This window comes from Balaenoptera borealis (genome assembly GCF_965194805.1).
Source record: "Balaenoptera borealis genome assembly, chromosome: 11".
In the NCBI taxonomy this organism is placed as follows: Eukaryota; Metazoa; Chordata; class Mammalia; order Artiodactyla; family Balaenopteridae; genus Balaenoptera; species Balaenoptera borealis.
Genome location: NC_138868.1, coordinates 6,437,976 through 6,451,416, shown reverse-complemented (window position 1 = coordinate 6,451,416; position 13,441 = coordinate 6,437,976). Strand labels below are relative to the sequence as shown.

At 60.4% G+C, this 13,441-nt stretch overlaps 1 protein-coding gene across 1 annotated transcript in view; it reads left to right on the top strand.

The window, feature by feature from the left end:
• Positions 1 to 13,195, top strand: part of PACS1 (phosphofurin acidic cluster sorting protein 1) — a 154,291-nt gene extending 141,096 nt beyond the window's left edge. Inside the window, exons 12-24 of the mRNA XM_082342628.1 lie at positions 542 to 657; positions 796 to 931; positions 2,011 to 2,115; positions 2,800 to 2,906; positions 3,593 to 3,747; positions 3,883 to 3,993; positions 4,644 to 4,746; positions 5,158 to 5,200; positions 7,325 to 7,367; positions 7,619 to 7,754; positions 9,999 to 10,225; positions 11,453 to 11,572; positions 11,694 to 13,195. Of these exons, the coding sequence (XP_082198754.1) occupies positions 542 to 657; positions 796 to 931; positions 2,011 to 2,115; positions 2,800 to 2,906; positions 3,593 to 3,747; positions 3,883 to 3,993; positions 4,644 to 4,746; positions 5,158 to 5,200; positions 7,325 to 7,367; positions 7,619 to 7,754; positions 9,999 to 10,225; positions 11,453 to 11,572; positions 11,694 to 11,809 (1,518 nt within the window). The 3' untranslated portion in view covers positions 11,810 to 13,195. The remainder of the gene's footprint in view (positions 1 to 541; positions 658 to 795; positions 932 to 2,010; positions 2,116 to 2,799; positions 2,907 to 3,592; positions 3,748 to 3,882; positions 3,994 to 4,643; positions 4,747 to 5,157; positions 5,201 to 7,324; positions 7,368 to 7,618; positions 7,755 to 9,998; positions 10,226 to 11,452; positions 11,573 to 11,693) is intronic.
• The last annotated feature ends 246 nt before the right edge of the window (positions 13,196 to 13,441 follow it).

The following is a 13,441-nucleotide window of genomic DNA, read 5'->3' as shown; positions in this document are numbered from 1 at the left end:
CACAACTACTGAGCCCACGAGCCACAACTACTGAAGCCCGTGCACCTAGAGCCCGTGCTCCGCAACAAGAGAAGCCACCGCAGTGAGAAGCCCGTGCACCGCAACGAAGAATAACCCCCGCTCGCCGCAACTAGAGAAAGCCCGCGTGCAGCAACGAAGACCCAACGCAGCCAAAAATTAATTAATTAATTTTTTTTTTTTTTAATGAAGTTCCAGTCATGTCATTTCCTGAGTGAAACACTCTCCTTCCCACCTAGAGAAGCTAGATCATCAGCCCAGGTTTGTGGGCTGTCAGTTCATAAATGTAGGGTACAGATTGAATAGCAGGAGATGGTGCCCGGCACAGCGGGTGCACTCAGCTAAATTAAACAGTCACGGCGTCCTCGTCGGGTAGGGTAGGAGTTGTAGAACCCCGTGCTTCCCGGAAAAGAGAGCGCGGGACTGACTTTCTCGTGATGGTCATGGGCCCCGGCAGGAACCACGAGGCTCCCATGGTCACCGAGGGGAAGTAACCCTCACTGCTTCCTTTCCTCCGTGGCAGGAAATCACTGACCAGGACATGTTTGGAGACGTGAGCGCAAGTCTGGTTGTGCCAGAGAAAGTCAAAACTCCGATGAAGTCCAGTAAAACGGACCTCCAGGGCTCTGCCTCTCCCAGGTACTCAGGGTTGGAAGAAGCTCCTAAAGCGTCGGGTAGAATGAGGGAGGCCCGGCAGGAGGGGCCTCGGGAAGAGGGGGCAGGCCATGGCTCTGGGTCAGGGGGCTGTTTAACCGCCTCCTTCCACGTCTGTGGCAGCAAAGTGGACGGGGTGCACACCCCCCGGCAGAAGAGGAGCACTGTCCTGAAGGAGCGGCAGCTCTCCAAGCCCCTGAGCGAGAGAACCAACAGCTCCGACAGCGAGCGGTCCCCGGACCTGGGCCACAGCACGCAGGTACCGCGGCCTGTCGGGCGCCCCTGGAGCCTGGTCTCTGTTCCGTTGTCTCCTTGGGCGGTTGGGTGAAGAGGAGGGGGGAGTACTTTGAACGGCTCTGCATAAGGTCTTGAAGACACACCTAAAGGGGGAAGTCTAGCATGCTTGTTATTTGCTACTGCTGAGGAATTGGTGGGGAGCAGGGGACGGGGCAGGAGACTCTGGCTTGTTCTGCCCCCGTCAGACCTTAGTGGAGACTGTGCGGGGACAGTGGTTCTAGGGACAGCAGCCATCGGCTCTCACGGGACGTCTGCTCTGGGCTCTGATACCCTTAGTGCTGCTGTGGGCCAATTACAGTGGTTTCAAGCTGGCACGTCAACCGTATTAAAATGTTTTGATTGAAAGACCTAAGAGTGGCTGGAGCAGGCGCAGAAGGAACTGGCCCTCGGGAGTCCTGTTCCCTCTGAAGGTCTGTCTCCGGGGGAAGGATTCTCCCCCGACAGACCTCCTGCTCTCCCGCGGTCGACGGCAGGCCTGTTCGTTTCCCTGGTACATATCATTGGAAGGGAAGTTTGTGTCCATGTGGCTTCCTGAGCTGACGCTCTTATAGCTGAAAATGAACCCGGGACTAGAATAGCCCAGTGCCTGGGGCGAGGTATTGTCCTTCTTCTTAATCACTGTTCCTGAAATACCTTTGTTCCCTGTGACGGGCGGGCTCCCCACACAGCCTCCTTGCTGCTCTCATTAGTTCTCTCCCCGTTGTTGCCCTCGTTTTCCATCCTGTGAGCACCTGCCTGCTGTCGTCTTCCTCCTCCTCTCCTGCTGCCCTGCTTCATGACCCTTCGGGGCCCTTCCTGCTCTGGCAGGACGGCCAGCTGTGCTCCTGGCGCACCAGCCTGTGTTCTGAGGCCTCGCTTTGCTCGTTCTTGATCCCCCTCCTTCCCCTTACGCTCTGGCCGGTGGGCTACCGGGTCTCCTGCGCAAGTCCCTGGTCGCTGTTCTCTGAATACCTCTGCCCCAGGAATTCTCAGCCCGCTAGACCACGCAGCCCTACCCTCAGCTCCCTGGGGACTGCCCAGCAGACGCTCTTGTCCTTGTAGATTCCAAGGAAGGTGGTATATGACCAACTGAATCAGATCCTGGTGTCGGATGCCGCCCTCCCAGAAAACGTCATCCTTGTGAACACCACTGATTGGCAGGGCCAGGTAAAGCATTGAAGGTCGCAGGGCTGTGGAGGAGAGATTCTGGGGAGCGAGAGACAGATCTGAAAGGCAAGGTGTGGGGAAATAAGGAATCACCCCCCTTTCTCAGGCCCCCCTACGCCGAACTCAGCCCACAGTTCTGGACTCTAGTCCCAGTGCCATCGTCTTCCCACCTGTGGGGCTTAAATCACCAATTTTCTGTACCTCGGTTTCCTCAGCTTTAAACAAACAGCGGCATCACCTGTCATGCCTGCCTTCCTGGCCCTGTGTCTCAGGCAGCATAACGGAAGGGAGGTGCCTCGGGGAGCACCAAGTGCTGTGAGACGCCAGAGGCGCCCTGGTTTCCATGAAAGCCGCTCGGAAGGGGCACAGCAACAGCAGCCCCTGTCCCTCCCGCCCCCGCCGTCCACCCGGTTAGATCCCGGTGCCACCTAGCGTGTGGGCGACAGAGGCCGAGTTAGAATCTAGTGTGCCCTAGGTCTTCCCACACTTCCGCATGAGCCCATCTACGCGGGGTCCGGCCCTACCTTCTCCTCGCTGGCTGCCAGAAGCCTGACCTTTGCCCGGCTGTGGTCTGAACGACAGAGCGTGGGGGCCTCGCTGCCCTCTTGGCCTGCAGGGAGGCGGTGCCCCTGCTGCGTGGCCTCACCTGTGTCCCTGCTCCTTTCCCTCCCCCACCCCACACAGTACATGGCAGAGCTGCTCCAGGACCAGCGGAAGCCCGTCGTGTGCACGTGCTCCACGGTGGAGGTCCAGGCCGTGCTGTCCGCCCTGCTCACCCGTATCCAGCGCTAGTAAGGCCTCGGCTCTTCTCCTGCCCCTTGGGGGGTTCCCTCTGACCTCATCCTCCCACCCTGATTTCTAAGCAGTGAGAGGACCTCCCGACCTCATCAGACCAAGATTTCGCAGTTGGTGCCTGGTTGGGCAGCGTCAGACCGCGGTGCTCTGATGCCCCTGCTGGCCCCAGAGGGTCGGGGTGAAAATGTCACCTTCCTGCCCGCCTGCCTCCCCGCCTGGTCCCCTGCCACACCTTGAGTTGCCTCGTCCTCTTCTTAAGCCCATGACGAAGAAGGCCGGGCAGAGAGAGCCCAGGGTTTTACAAGACCTTTTACTCCCGTCCCTCCAACCACCCCGAGCCAGGGCCTTCCCTCCTCAGGACCTGCCGTGAGAAAGAGCTGTGGGCGTTCCCAGGTGTCTGGGCTCATGCCCACCGCCAACCCCAGGGCACTGCCGAGTCTTCTCCCTATGAGCCTCAGCCAATTCTGCCTTCCTTCTAGACAGTTCCCTGTCCTCTCTGATCCTGGGTTTCCCTCTTTTTGCAAAAGCGCTGTGGTTTATTGCCTCTCTCTGTATTATTTTGTTTATTGGTTTGTTTTTTCCCGTGGGCTGTTGAGATCAAGTGAAGTCTGAGCTTGGGGCCTTCCTCTGAGCAGGACGCAGGCCCGCCTGACGTGGCCGTGCCTCTCCCCTTGCTTCCCAGCTGCAACTGCAACTCCTCCATGCCGAGGCCAGTGAAGGTGGCAGCGGTGGGCAGCCAGAGCTACCTGAGTTCCATCCTCCGCTTCTTCGTCAAGTCGCTGGCCAGCAAGACCTCCGACTGGCTGGGCTACATGCGCTTTCTCATCATTCCCCTCGGTAAAGGCTCAGCAGGGCCCACGCCTGAAGCGGGGTGGTGGCGCTGGGTCCCAGGAAGTGACGGGCAGGGAGACCGAAGGCTGGGCCATCATTCACCCCCTCACCAGCTCGCCTTGTCTGGTTTCCACCTACCAGGTTCTCACCCGGTGGCCAAGTACTTGGGCTCCGTCGACAGTAGGTATAGCAGTACATTCCTTGATTCTGGCTGGAGAGATCTGTTCAACCGCTCAGAGCCCCCGGTGTCAGGTAACGGCCCCTCGTAAGGGACCGAGACAGAATGTGGCCTGATTTCCGGAGAGCCAGGGTCGGGGGGGCGTGCTTCTCCTCCCTGTGGCGAGTTCATTTTTTTCAGTACTTATTAAAAGGAGGCCTATTAAGCGCAGCCCTTCCACTCTGGATGTGTTTAGTCTCTGCCATTTGCTCTGCACAGCTGGAAATGAGGGGGGCTGTGAGGGTGGCAGGGAATATGAATAACACTCCACCAACCATGTCTTTTCCTGAAAGACAGAGGAGAGGTGGCAGGGATGGGCGCAAGCTTGGGCTCTGCGGGGCCGGGAGGTGGTCAGTGCTCCCACGGGCCTTGCAGGGAGTGCCAGGCCGACGTTGGACGGGGAGGGCGGGCTGCTGCAGTGGTTCCAAGGTCGCTGCGAGCAGAAACGGAGGCGGGGGCAAGCCGAGCCTGGGAAGGGGCAGGCTGGGGAGGACGGCACGAAGATTGGATGGGAGGACGGCTCTTTGCTCCATGATTCCTTAGGTTCAAGCCAGCAGGTCTTTAGAGCCCTTTCTCTGCCTCAACTCCTGGGGTCGTCTGGCGGGACTCAGGAAGGGGGCTCTCGGAGAGGGTTTTCGGGCTCGCCTGCTGAAATGCCGGCGTTTGTCTCTTGGCTTCTCTGCAGAGCACCTGGACGTGGTCGGGCGGGTGATGCAGTACATCAGCGGCGCGGGCGTGACGCACCAGCTACCCGTGGCGGAAGCCATGCTGACCTGCAGGCACAAGTTGTAAGTTGACCGAGGGGTTTCTTAAAGACAGGTTGGGTGGGCTAGATAAATCTTAGGTCTCCTTTGCTTTTCCATACTTTCCTTCTCCCCACCCCATTTCCCTTGGTAAGAACTCAAGAGGATATGAGAGTGTTTTTTACTGCCTCCCCCCAGGCGTCCCCTTCCTTGCCTGGGCTCCCCACCCGTGTGGGCGCCCCTCGGTACAGACACGGGGGCAGGGGTAGCGTGTGCAGAATCGGAGCTTTTGCCTCCATTTGGTGGCTCCTCGCGCCCTCCTGAGGTGCCATGGGAAGATGTTATGTAGTGTCTGGACTCCCTTAAAGCCACAGTAAAACATGGAAAGCTTGTGTCCCCATCTCTCCACGAAGTCTCACCCCCCCAACTGTAAAGCTTTCCTGTCTCTCCCAACAGCCCTGATGAAGACTCGTATCAGAAGTTTATCCCCTTCATTGGCGTGAGTACAACTCCCCTGTTCTCCGTACCCCACCCACCCATTCTCCTGGCCTTCCTGTCCTGCGTGTGCGTGTGCACACACACAGGACTCATCTAGACAACGGTTCCCATCCGGAGGCGATTTTGCCCCCAGGGGACGTCTGGCAGTGTCTGGTCTGGAGACAAGTTTGGCTGTCACAGCTGGGGACGGGGGTGGTACCGGCATCTCATGGGTGGAGCCCAGGGACGTGCTTACCATCCTGCAGGGCACAGGACAGGCCCCCGACAGAGAGTGATCCAGCCCCGAGTGTCAGCAGCGCCGAGGTGAGGGAGCCCTGGGCTGGGACAGGCACCGAGGTGTTCCTTTCAGTGTCCTTTCCCGATCAGGGGCCATCCCCAGCTCACCGCGGGTATCTCGTGCTTATTACACCAGGCGCTGAACTTGGTGCCGTGGCCTAGGGAGTGATGTCCAGGGCATTGGTTCTACAGGCTCCAGGGAAAAGAAAGCTGCCTCGGGGATAACGATAGATGATATTCCTAGAAGTCCGAGGAGTCGGTAGCCTTCAGAGCCAGGTGGACACCAAGCGGAAGAGGCTCTTTCCTCCTCCTGCTTAGTCAAGGCAGAGTCTCTACACGAGCGGATCTTGAACATAAAAGGAAAACCTCTTGGGTATCTTTGGTGTCAAGTGGTACCGGCCTTTGCTGCATTTGGCAGTAGCTAGGCCACAAGGCAGAGACCGACCAAGAGAGGGAGCCCAGAGGGGACAGAGCCGATGCCCTCCCGGGGCCAAAGCACGGCACAGACACACGGCTGAGAACTCTGATTTCCATTTGCGAGATGATTGAGTTTCTCTTCCAAATCAGCTGGTATCTTTTCCTACAGTCTCCCTGAGGATCCTCCCAGCTTCTAGGGGAGATGGGGCACGTGCGGGTGAGGGGCCCAGCTCCCACTGTCCCTGTTCTCTATTCGTCCCAGATCCTGGGCGTCTCGAGAGATCTTGGGAGAGGCCTGATCCTGGGGAGATCCTCCGTAAAGCCTTCCGTCTGCCTGGTCCAGTCAGTCCCCATTAGCCAGTGGGGCTGCTCCCACAGCCCCTTCGGAGGCCCGGGGCCATGGCCCGTAGCCAGGGCTGGCAGTCTGACCCACATCTTTGTGGAGCTGTGGGATCTTCATGGAGCTGGGGGTCACTGCCTACTCCAGCCTCACAGCAAGACAGAGAGATAGAAAAAATTAAAAATTCAAACAAAGGAGCTGGCAGCCTCGTGCAATGCCAGAGGAGCGAGGGGAGAGGAGTCATGTCCAGAAGTTCAGAGTATCGATGTGTTACTTTCTGGGAATTAAAATCAGGATGTGTAGAGGATCGGGAACAAATTTCAGTGAATGGCAGCATTGTGCTCTGATCTGTGTGTGACCCCTGCTCCCTGCCATCCCCGGGGCTCAGCTTCCGTGACCTCCCCGCCCTGCTGGGTGCTGGGATTCACCTGTCACCTCAGGCCCCAGTCCTGATCTTCCTGGTCTGTCTCTAGCTGTGCCCTTTGCTGGCCACTGGAGGGCCCCTTCTGTCCTTCCCAGAACTCTCTCAGAGGAATCTAAAATTCTCTGGGGAGCTGAAATGGACACCACTGCCTTGCGGGGAGGGAGCGGCGGTACTGGGGACCCCCTCCTCATTGGTGTTCCTCCAGATTCCAGGAAGTCTGGAAAGGAGGGGCCTGCTCCCAGCATGTCAGCGTGTTCCAGCATGTTCGCTGGGCCTGGTGCAGCACACGCGCCCCCCCAAGCCCCCGCCGCACCCCGCTCCTGTCTGCCGAGGCTTTCTCCCGGTCCTCCCCTCTCTCTGACATGAGACGACGGCCTCCTGCCCAAGTGGTCTTAGAAGAAATGAGATCAGGATACGAAAGTGCTTCCCACCCTCCAGGTGGCCTTGCCTGCATCCCCAGAGAAGAGCTGCAGGTCTCCTGTGCCCCTGACTTATTGTTTGCAACTGGGTTTTTTCACATCTCTTAACTATCCGGGCTGCTCGGGATCGGCAAAGAGTTTTAAAGCCTACGATCAAACAATGTTCAGTGGCGGCTGCTGGTTCCAGCTGATCAGAGCGCGTCTGGCTTTGGTAGGAGGATCTAACGCGGCGTCTCTTCTCCCTCCCAGGTGGTGAAGGTGGGTCTGGTCGAAGACTCTCCTTCCACTACAGGTGAGCCTGGGGCCCCTTGGCCTCTACAGGGTGAGGGTGGTGCCTTGCCGTCTCCTTCCTAGTCGAACAGGCCAGAGGGCGAAGACCCAGGGGGTCCCAGGCCAAGGCAGAGCTCGAGCCTCGGGGCGAGGCCATGGCCGGGGCGGTGTGGGGAGCAGGCTGCAGCCGAGACGGGGGCACCTCGACTCCCTGGCACCAGCGGGTCGGGGCGGCTTCCCTTGCCCAACTGTGTCTGTCTGTCCCGCTGGCAGGCGATGGTGATGACTCACCCGTGGTCAGCCTTACTGTGCCCTCCACGTCACCGCCCTCCAGCTCTGGCCTGAGCCGAGACGCCATGGCCACCCCTCCTTCCTCCCCGTCCATGAGCAGCGCCCTGGCCGTCGTGGGGTAAGCCTGTCGCCGGTTCCTGTCTTTCCTGCCGCGTCCCTCCATCGGGGCAGCAGCCCGACTGATTTCCCTGCTGCCACAGCGTGTAGGACGGTGACACTGAGCTCGGAAGGTGGCGGGGGAGGGAACGAGAGCAGTGGAGCTAGGTCACTGGCCAAGCAGGTCGTCACACAGCTCTGCAAGTGCAGGCTCCAGTCTGTCCTGCCTGCCTCACAGGTATAAGGTCGAGTGAGACGAAGGGCAGAGAGGCCCTTGGTAGCCTGTAAAGTGCTGTGCATGTGTCTCCTTGTAGGACTGCCCAGTGTGGTAGAGGGAGTGTAGGCATGAGGGTCACACACCCGGATTTGAGTCATGAGTCACAGTGTGTGTTAGGTCCGCTGCGTTAGCTTGTGTTAAAGAACAGATCACTCAGTGACACTTGTTAGAGCAAGAGAGGCTTTCTCCACGCTGGGAACAGTCGCCGTAGGTGTCAGGACCACCTCGATGGGATTCTGCAGTGAGAGAGGGATGGGACTTGACTCCAAACCCTTGAGCAGCTGGGTTTACAGTCCAGGAGCAGCGTGGGGGCAGCGGATGGAAAATTACCAGGAGGCACATCGGGAGTGAGGAGGGGTCTGATTCCGGCTAAACGGACCTGACGGGAGCCTTGCTGCCGACACTCCTGAGGGAAGGTAGAGCGTGAGGAACCTGCTCGCAGATCCAGGGTGATCAGAAGTGCGGGCCGGGGGCTCCTTGCAAGACCTGGATTTTCCAAGGAAGCGCACGGGTGGGCCCGGGAAGAGGTGCAGGAGCCTGACTAAGTTTGGTCAAGCAAAGAATCTTTGTCACTTGGGCAAGTTACTAAGTCTCCTTTCAACTCCGTGAAAGTAAAGGTGAAATAGCCACATCAGTCTTGCTGTGAGGCAGAAGTTAGAGCGTGCATTAGTGCCTGGCCCGTGGAGGTGCGGCCTCCTTCCAGGCACTCAGTCTGTCCATCACTGAAAGGCTGCCGCGGCCAATGACACAGGCAGGACCCTGTTCCAGAGCCCAGGCTCCTGGGCCCCAGCAGGGCCAAAGCCACAGAGAGAGTGTTGTGAACAGTTGTGGGGGGGGGGGGTGGCTATGAAGGGGGACGGCAATTTCTTTAGGATGTAAAATATCCAAAGTTTAGATCAGGCGGGCAGGGAGGCCTCCCGGAGCTGACCAGAGCGGGGAGTGGGCGGGAGGGCAGTCCCACAGGGGGTCAGGGAACAGCCTTCGAGGTGGGAAAGAGCTGAAAGGAGCCCCTGCTCCTTCTCCCTCCCCGTTCCCTTTCTTCTACCCTCACCTTGCTGGTCTTCTGGTGATGGTCCATGTGGAGCCGAGAGGGTAGGCCCTGGCCAGTGGCTTTTCCAGAACCCCCAGTGACAGAATACGAAGCGTTCTCGGAGGGGAGCCCAGACCCCAGCCCTCAGCCTCCCTTGCCCTGTCTTCCCCCTTCGCTTCCCATCGAGGGTCTGCCGCTGACTTGCCGAAGTGCATGAAAAGGAGGAAATCCCACCGCAGGTCACGTCGTGACCTCACGGTCCAGGCTTCCTGGGTGCCTGGGGGCCTGCCTTACCCCGACCTCCTTTCCCATCCAGTTTAAGCTTGTTTTTTAATGGAACCACTGAATCCAGGCAGAAAGAGAAACGTCAGATGACTTTTGTAGCCTGTACCTATTGTGTCTGACGCCTCCTTTCAAGAAAACATCAGCTCTTTTTCCCCTTGGAGCTAAAATTATCCCTGAGCTAGAAGTGCCATAAACGGGAGAAAGCCACAGGTCGGCATCCGTCAGCTCTCCTGGCGCTGCTCCGGAGCCGCCACGGTGCTCCCGCCCCTGCCCCACTTAACCTCTCCCACGCTTGGTGGGGTTCTGCCCCGGCTCTGCTCGTGGGGGGTGTGCGTGTGTGTGTGTGTCCTTGTGTATGTGTGTGTGCACGTGTGCATGCACACACTTTCTCCCTTCGTAAAGCTTCCTTCCTCTCTGCTTCCCTCGTCCCCGTGTGACTGTTTATTCGGTTCCCTCGTGGGGACTCGGGTCTTCACCCTCTCCTGGCTGTGTCCTCGGATCAGCCTGGTTCTCCACTCCCACACCAGCCAGTGCTGTGAGGCTGGAGGGAACCCGGGGCCACTTAGCGGGCGCCTCCCCCGGCCCCTCCCAGAGCCTGGCGGGGCCCTCTCCACCCCGTCGTCTGCCCTGTGGTCGGGAACTGAGCCCGCTCTCCCGCGTCGCCCCTTCTCCAGGAGCCCCAGCAGCCCGTATGGGGACGTGATTGGCCTCCAGGTGGACTACTGGCTGGGCCACCCTGGGGAGCGGAGGAGGGAAGGTGACAAGAGGGACGCCAGCTCCAAGAACACCCTCAAGAGCGTCTTCCGCTCGGTGCAGGTTTCCCGCCTGCCCCACGGTGGGGAGGCCCAGCTTTCCGGCACCATGGCCATGACCGTGGTCACCAAAGAGAAGAACAAGAAAGGTAAGTGACATGTGAGGCCAGAGGCCATCAGGGCCACCAGGCCTCCCCGTCCGTCTCGGGGGCTGGGACAGGATGTGCTTCTGGGAGACTGTGGACGAGGACAAAGGCAGCACACGTATCATGTGATCCAGCCTGGGGTCCCATGGGGGTCCCGCCTCACCTTGTGGGACGAGGCCATTCCTTCTGTCACAGAGGAGACCTTGGTCCCCAGGGAGTCACTGGTCCCTCCCTGCAGAGCATCGGCACCTTAGGGGCTGAGGCAGTTCGTGCTGCCGTAAAGAAGGGAGCCTTTCTGGCCACCGCCCTCCGGGATGGATGGTGTGACAGGGGAGGACGTGTCCCCCTGCCGCAGCCCCACGGAGCGGGGTACTCGCACCCAACCCTGGAGGCCACCCAAGCCTTCGTGAGCAAAGGGCATGGCTCTTTTTAAGAATTCAGGGGAACAGTGCCCCGCCCAGAGGAGAGGGTGGCTTCAGCACCAGCAGTGGCGGGGGAGCGGGTCCCGTGCGCTGTGGAAGTGAGGCAGGAACCGCCACGACCAGGCCACCGTGGGGATGTCACTCGCTGCTGTCGGTCCCCATCGGGAAGCCGCACAGCTGGCTCTGCGCCTGCAGAAGCCGGCGGGGTGACTCTGGGGCGCTCGCAGCCCCCCAGCCGTCACGAAGGGGCTTCCTTCACTGCCAGGCCCTGCCTTCCTCCTCTGGGTGCATCCAAAGCAGCTGGGCCTTTCCGTTCATGCCTCTCTGGAAGAGCTCCCCTGGAGGGCGAGCAGGGCCTTGCCAGACCCGCAGCCAGAAGCCGCTGTGGCACCCAGAGACCTGCCTAGGGCGTCCTGGGGCTGAGCTCATGCAAACCCTGCCGCACGGCCTCCCCGTGCAGGTGCACGAGCTGGTGGGAAGGAGGCACCCGACAGGGCAGCAGACCCCCTGCCCCACAGGCTGCCGGAGCATTCGAGCTGGAAGGGACTCGGAGACCATCTGGCCCTGGGTCCTCGTTATTCAGTGAATATATCGAGGCCCAGGGAGAGGAGCAGGAGCTTAGCCAGTGCCCAGATGGGGGCAGGAGCTTGCAGATCCTGATATGTAGCGTGGAGCCAGGGAGCAGGGGAGGAAGAATTGGCTGTCTGCCATTCACCTCCTTTCCCTTAGGGGGAGAGGGCAGTGGACGGGGGAGAGTGGTGGCCGCTTTTCAGGGGCTGTGACAAGGCGGTTCCTGCTTGCTTTCCAGTTCCCACCATCTTCCTGAGCAAGAAGCCTCGAGAAAAGGAGGTGGATTCTAAGAGCCAGGTCATCGAAGGCATCAGCCGTCTCATCTGTTCTGCCAAGCAGCAGCAGACCATGCTGAGAGGTGCGGGCGGGGCATGGGTGGGGGGGGGAGGGGAGCAGGGGGGCCGTGGCCCTCCCCAGCGACCCTGGGAAGATGGCCTTAGCAGCCCCGGTCACCCCCTCGCCTCCCCTGTCACCCCCAGTGTCTATCGACGGAGTCGAGTGGAGTGACATCAAGTTCTTCCAGCTGGCAGCCCAGTGGCCCACCCACGTCAAGCACTTTCCAGTGGGACTGTTCAGTGGCAGCAAGGCCACCTGAGGGCACCGTCTCCTGGCTACTCTCCCTCCTGGCACTGCCACCAGCCTCACCGCCTGCAGGCAGGGGGAGGCCAGCAGGCCCAGGCCCAGCGCCCCCTTTCCTGGCCCCGGGGCCTGCATCTCCCTGGCCCGGTCCTGAAGGACACTGCCGCCGGGGACGCTGCTCCTCACCACCACCCCCTCCCCCGGCCTTCTGGGTCCCATCCCTGGGCAGCCCCCGCCCTCCCTCTCTCCTTTTCCTCCTCTCCCTCTGTTCCAGTCCCAAGGCACGTTGATTTTGCGTTTTGGCGGCCATCCCTGGTGTCTGGAACTGAGTCCTCCGGGCCTTCCTTCGCCTGACTTCCAACCTCTTTCTCCACGTGGCGCCAGTTCCCTTCCCGGAAACAGGAAACCCAGGGTCCTGGCCCACAGCAAGGGGTCCAACCTCCCCCATCTCCCCCAGGATCTCGTTTTCTAAAGCTCAGCTGCCAGATGCCACTCAGCCGGCCCCCTCTAGTGGGGCCCAGAGCCAAGGCCACTTCCCACTGCTGTGGGGTGACGGGGCACGACCCCTCCTGCCCACTCACCCCAGGACAGCATTCCTGCGGCCACACGTGGGTTTCTGGGGTGGAGAGGGCTCCGTGGTCTCGCCCGTGCAAGGGTTCACCGTGTCCAGGTCCCCTGTAGGTGCCGCACGTGTCCCTGAGCGGTTCTTTGGTTGTCCGCACAGCCAGTCTCTTGGTGGTTCCGTGTGACTCACCTGGTCGCTGGTCCCTGTCCTTGGGTCTCCTCCCCCTGTTGATGGCTCTCCTCTCCAGCCTCCTCCCCCACGCCCCTAGCACACCTCCGCCTCTGCCTGCAACTCTGGACCCGGAGAGATGGGAGGCAGCCCCATCCAACGTGTCGTCTGTGGCCCCAGTCCCTTCGGCTCCCTGCTCCCCGTGTCCATCCGTCTCCTTTCCCCGGTCTGTCCTCCCCTCCTCACCTGGACCCCTGGCCTGGGCAGGCCCCATCCTCCTAGCCAAGCCTCCCTCTCTCCACGGCCTCGGGGGGCCTGAGCCCCTCCTCAGCCCGCACCATCGGTCTTGGCCTTCTGGGGAGATGCGGAGCGCGTGGGTGGAGCTCCAGCTGCAGCCCTCCCAGCCCGCCAGCGCCTCCGGAGCTTTGCCGTGGCCCTCTCACCCTTTCTAGAAGTTTTTGCACAGAACTTCATTTTGAAAAGCGTTTTTCTCATTCTCCATACCTCCCCCAAACTCCTGCAGCCCTTCCCCCGGCTCAGCCCTGCTGTCCAGAGCGTTCCTGGGGCTGTGCTGCTCACTCAGCCGGAGAGAGGGGCGGGGTGGGAGGGACGAAGAGGATGTTGGATTTTTCATTCAATAAACTGGTGATTTCTTACCAACGAGCAAGCCTTAGGCTTCTGCGCCTCTCATTGTGACACAAGATCTGTCCAGCCTCGTCCCCACTTCATGCCGCGGCCACTTCACTCTAAATCAACGGGGGGAGGGGGGCCTTCCCTGGTGGCGCAGTGGTTGAGAGTCTGCCTGCCAATGCAGGGGACACGGGTTCGAGCCCTGGCCTGGGAAGATCCCACATGCCGCGGAGCAGCTGGGCCCGTGAGGCACAACTACTGAGCCTGCGCGTCTGGAGCCTGTGC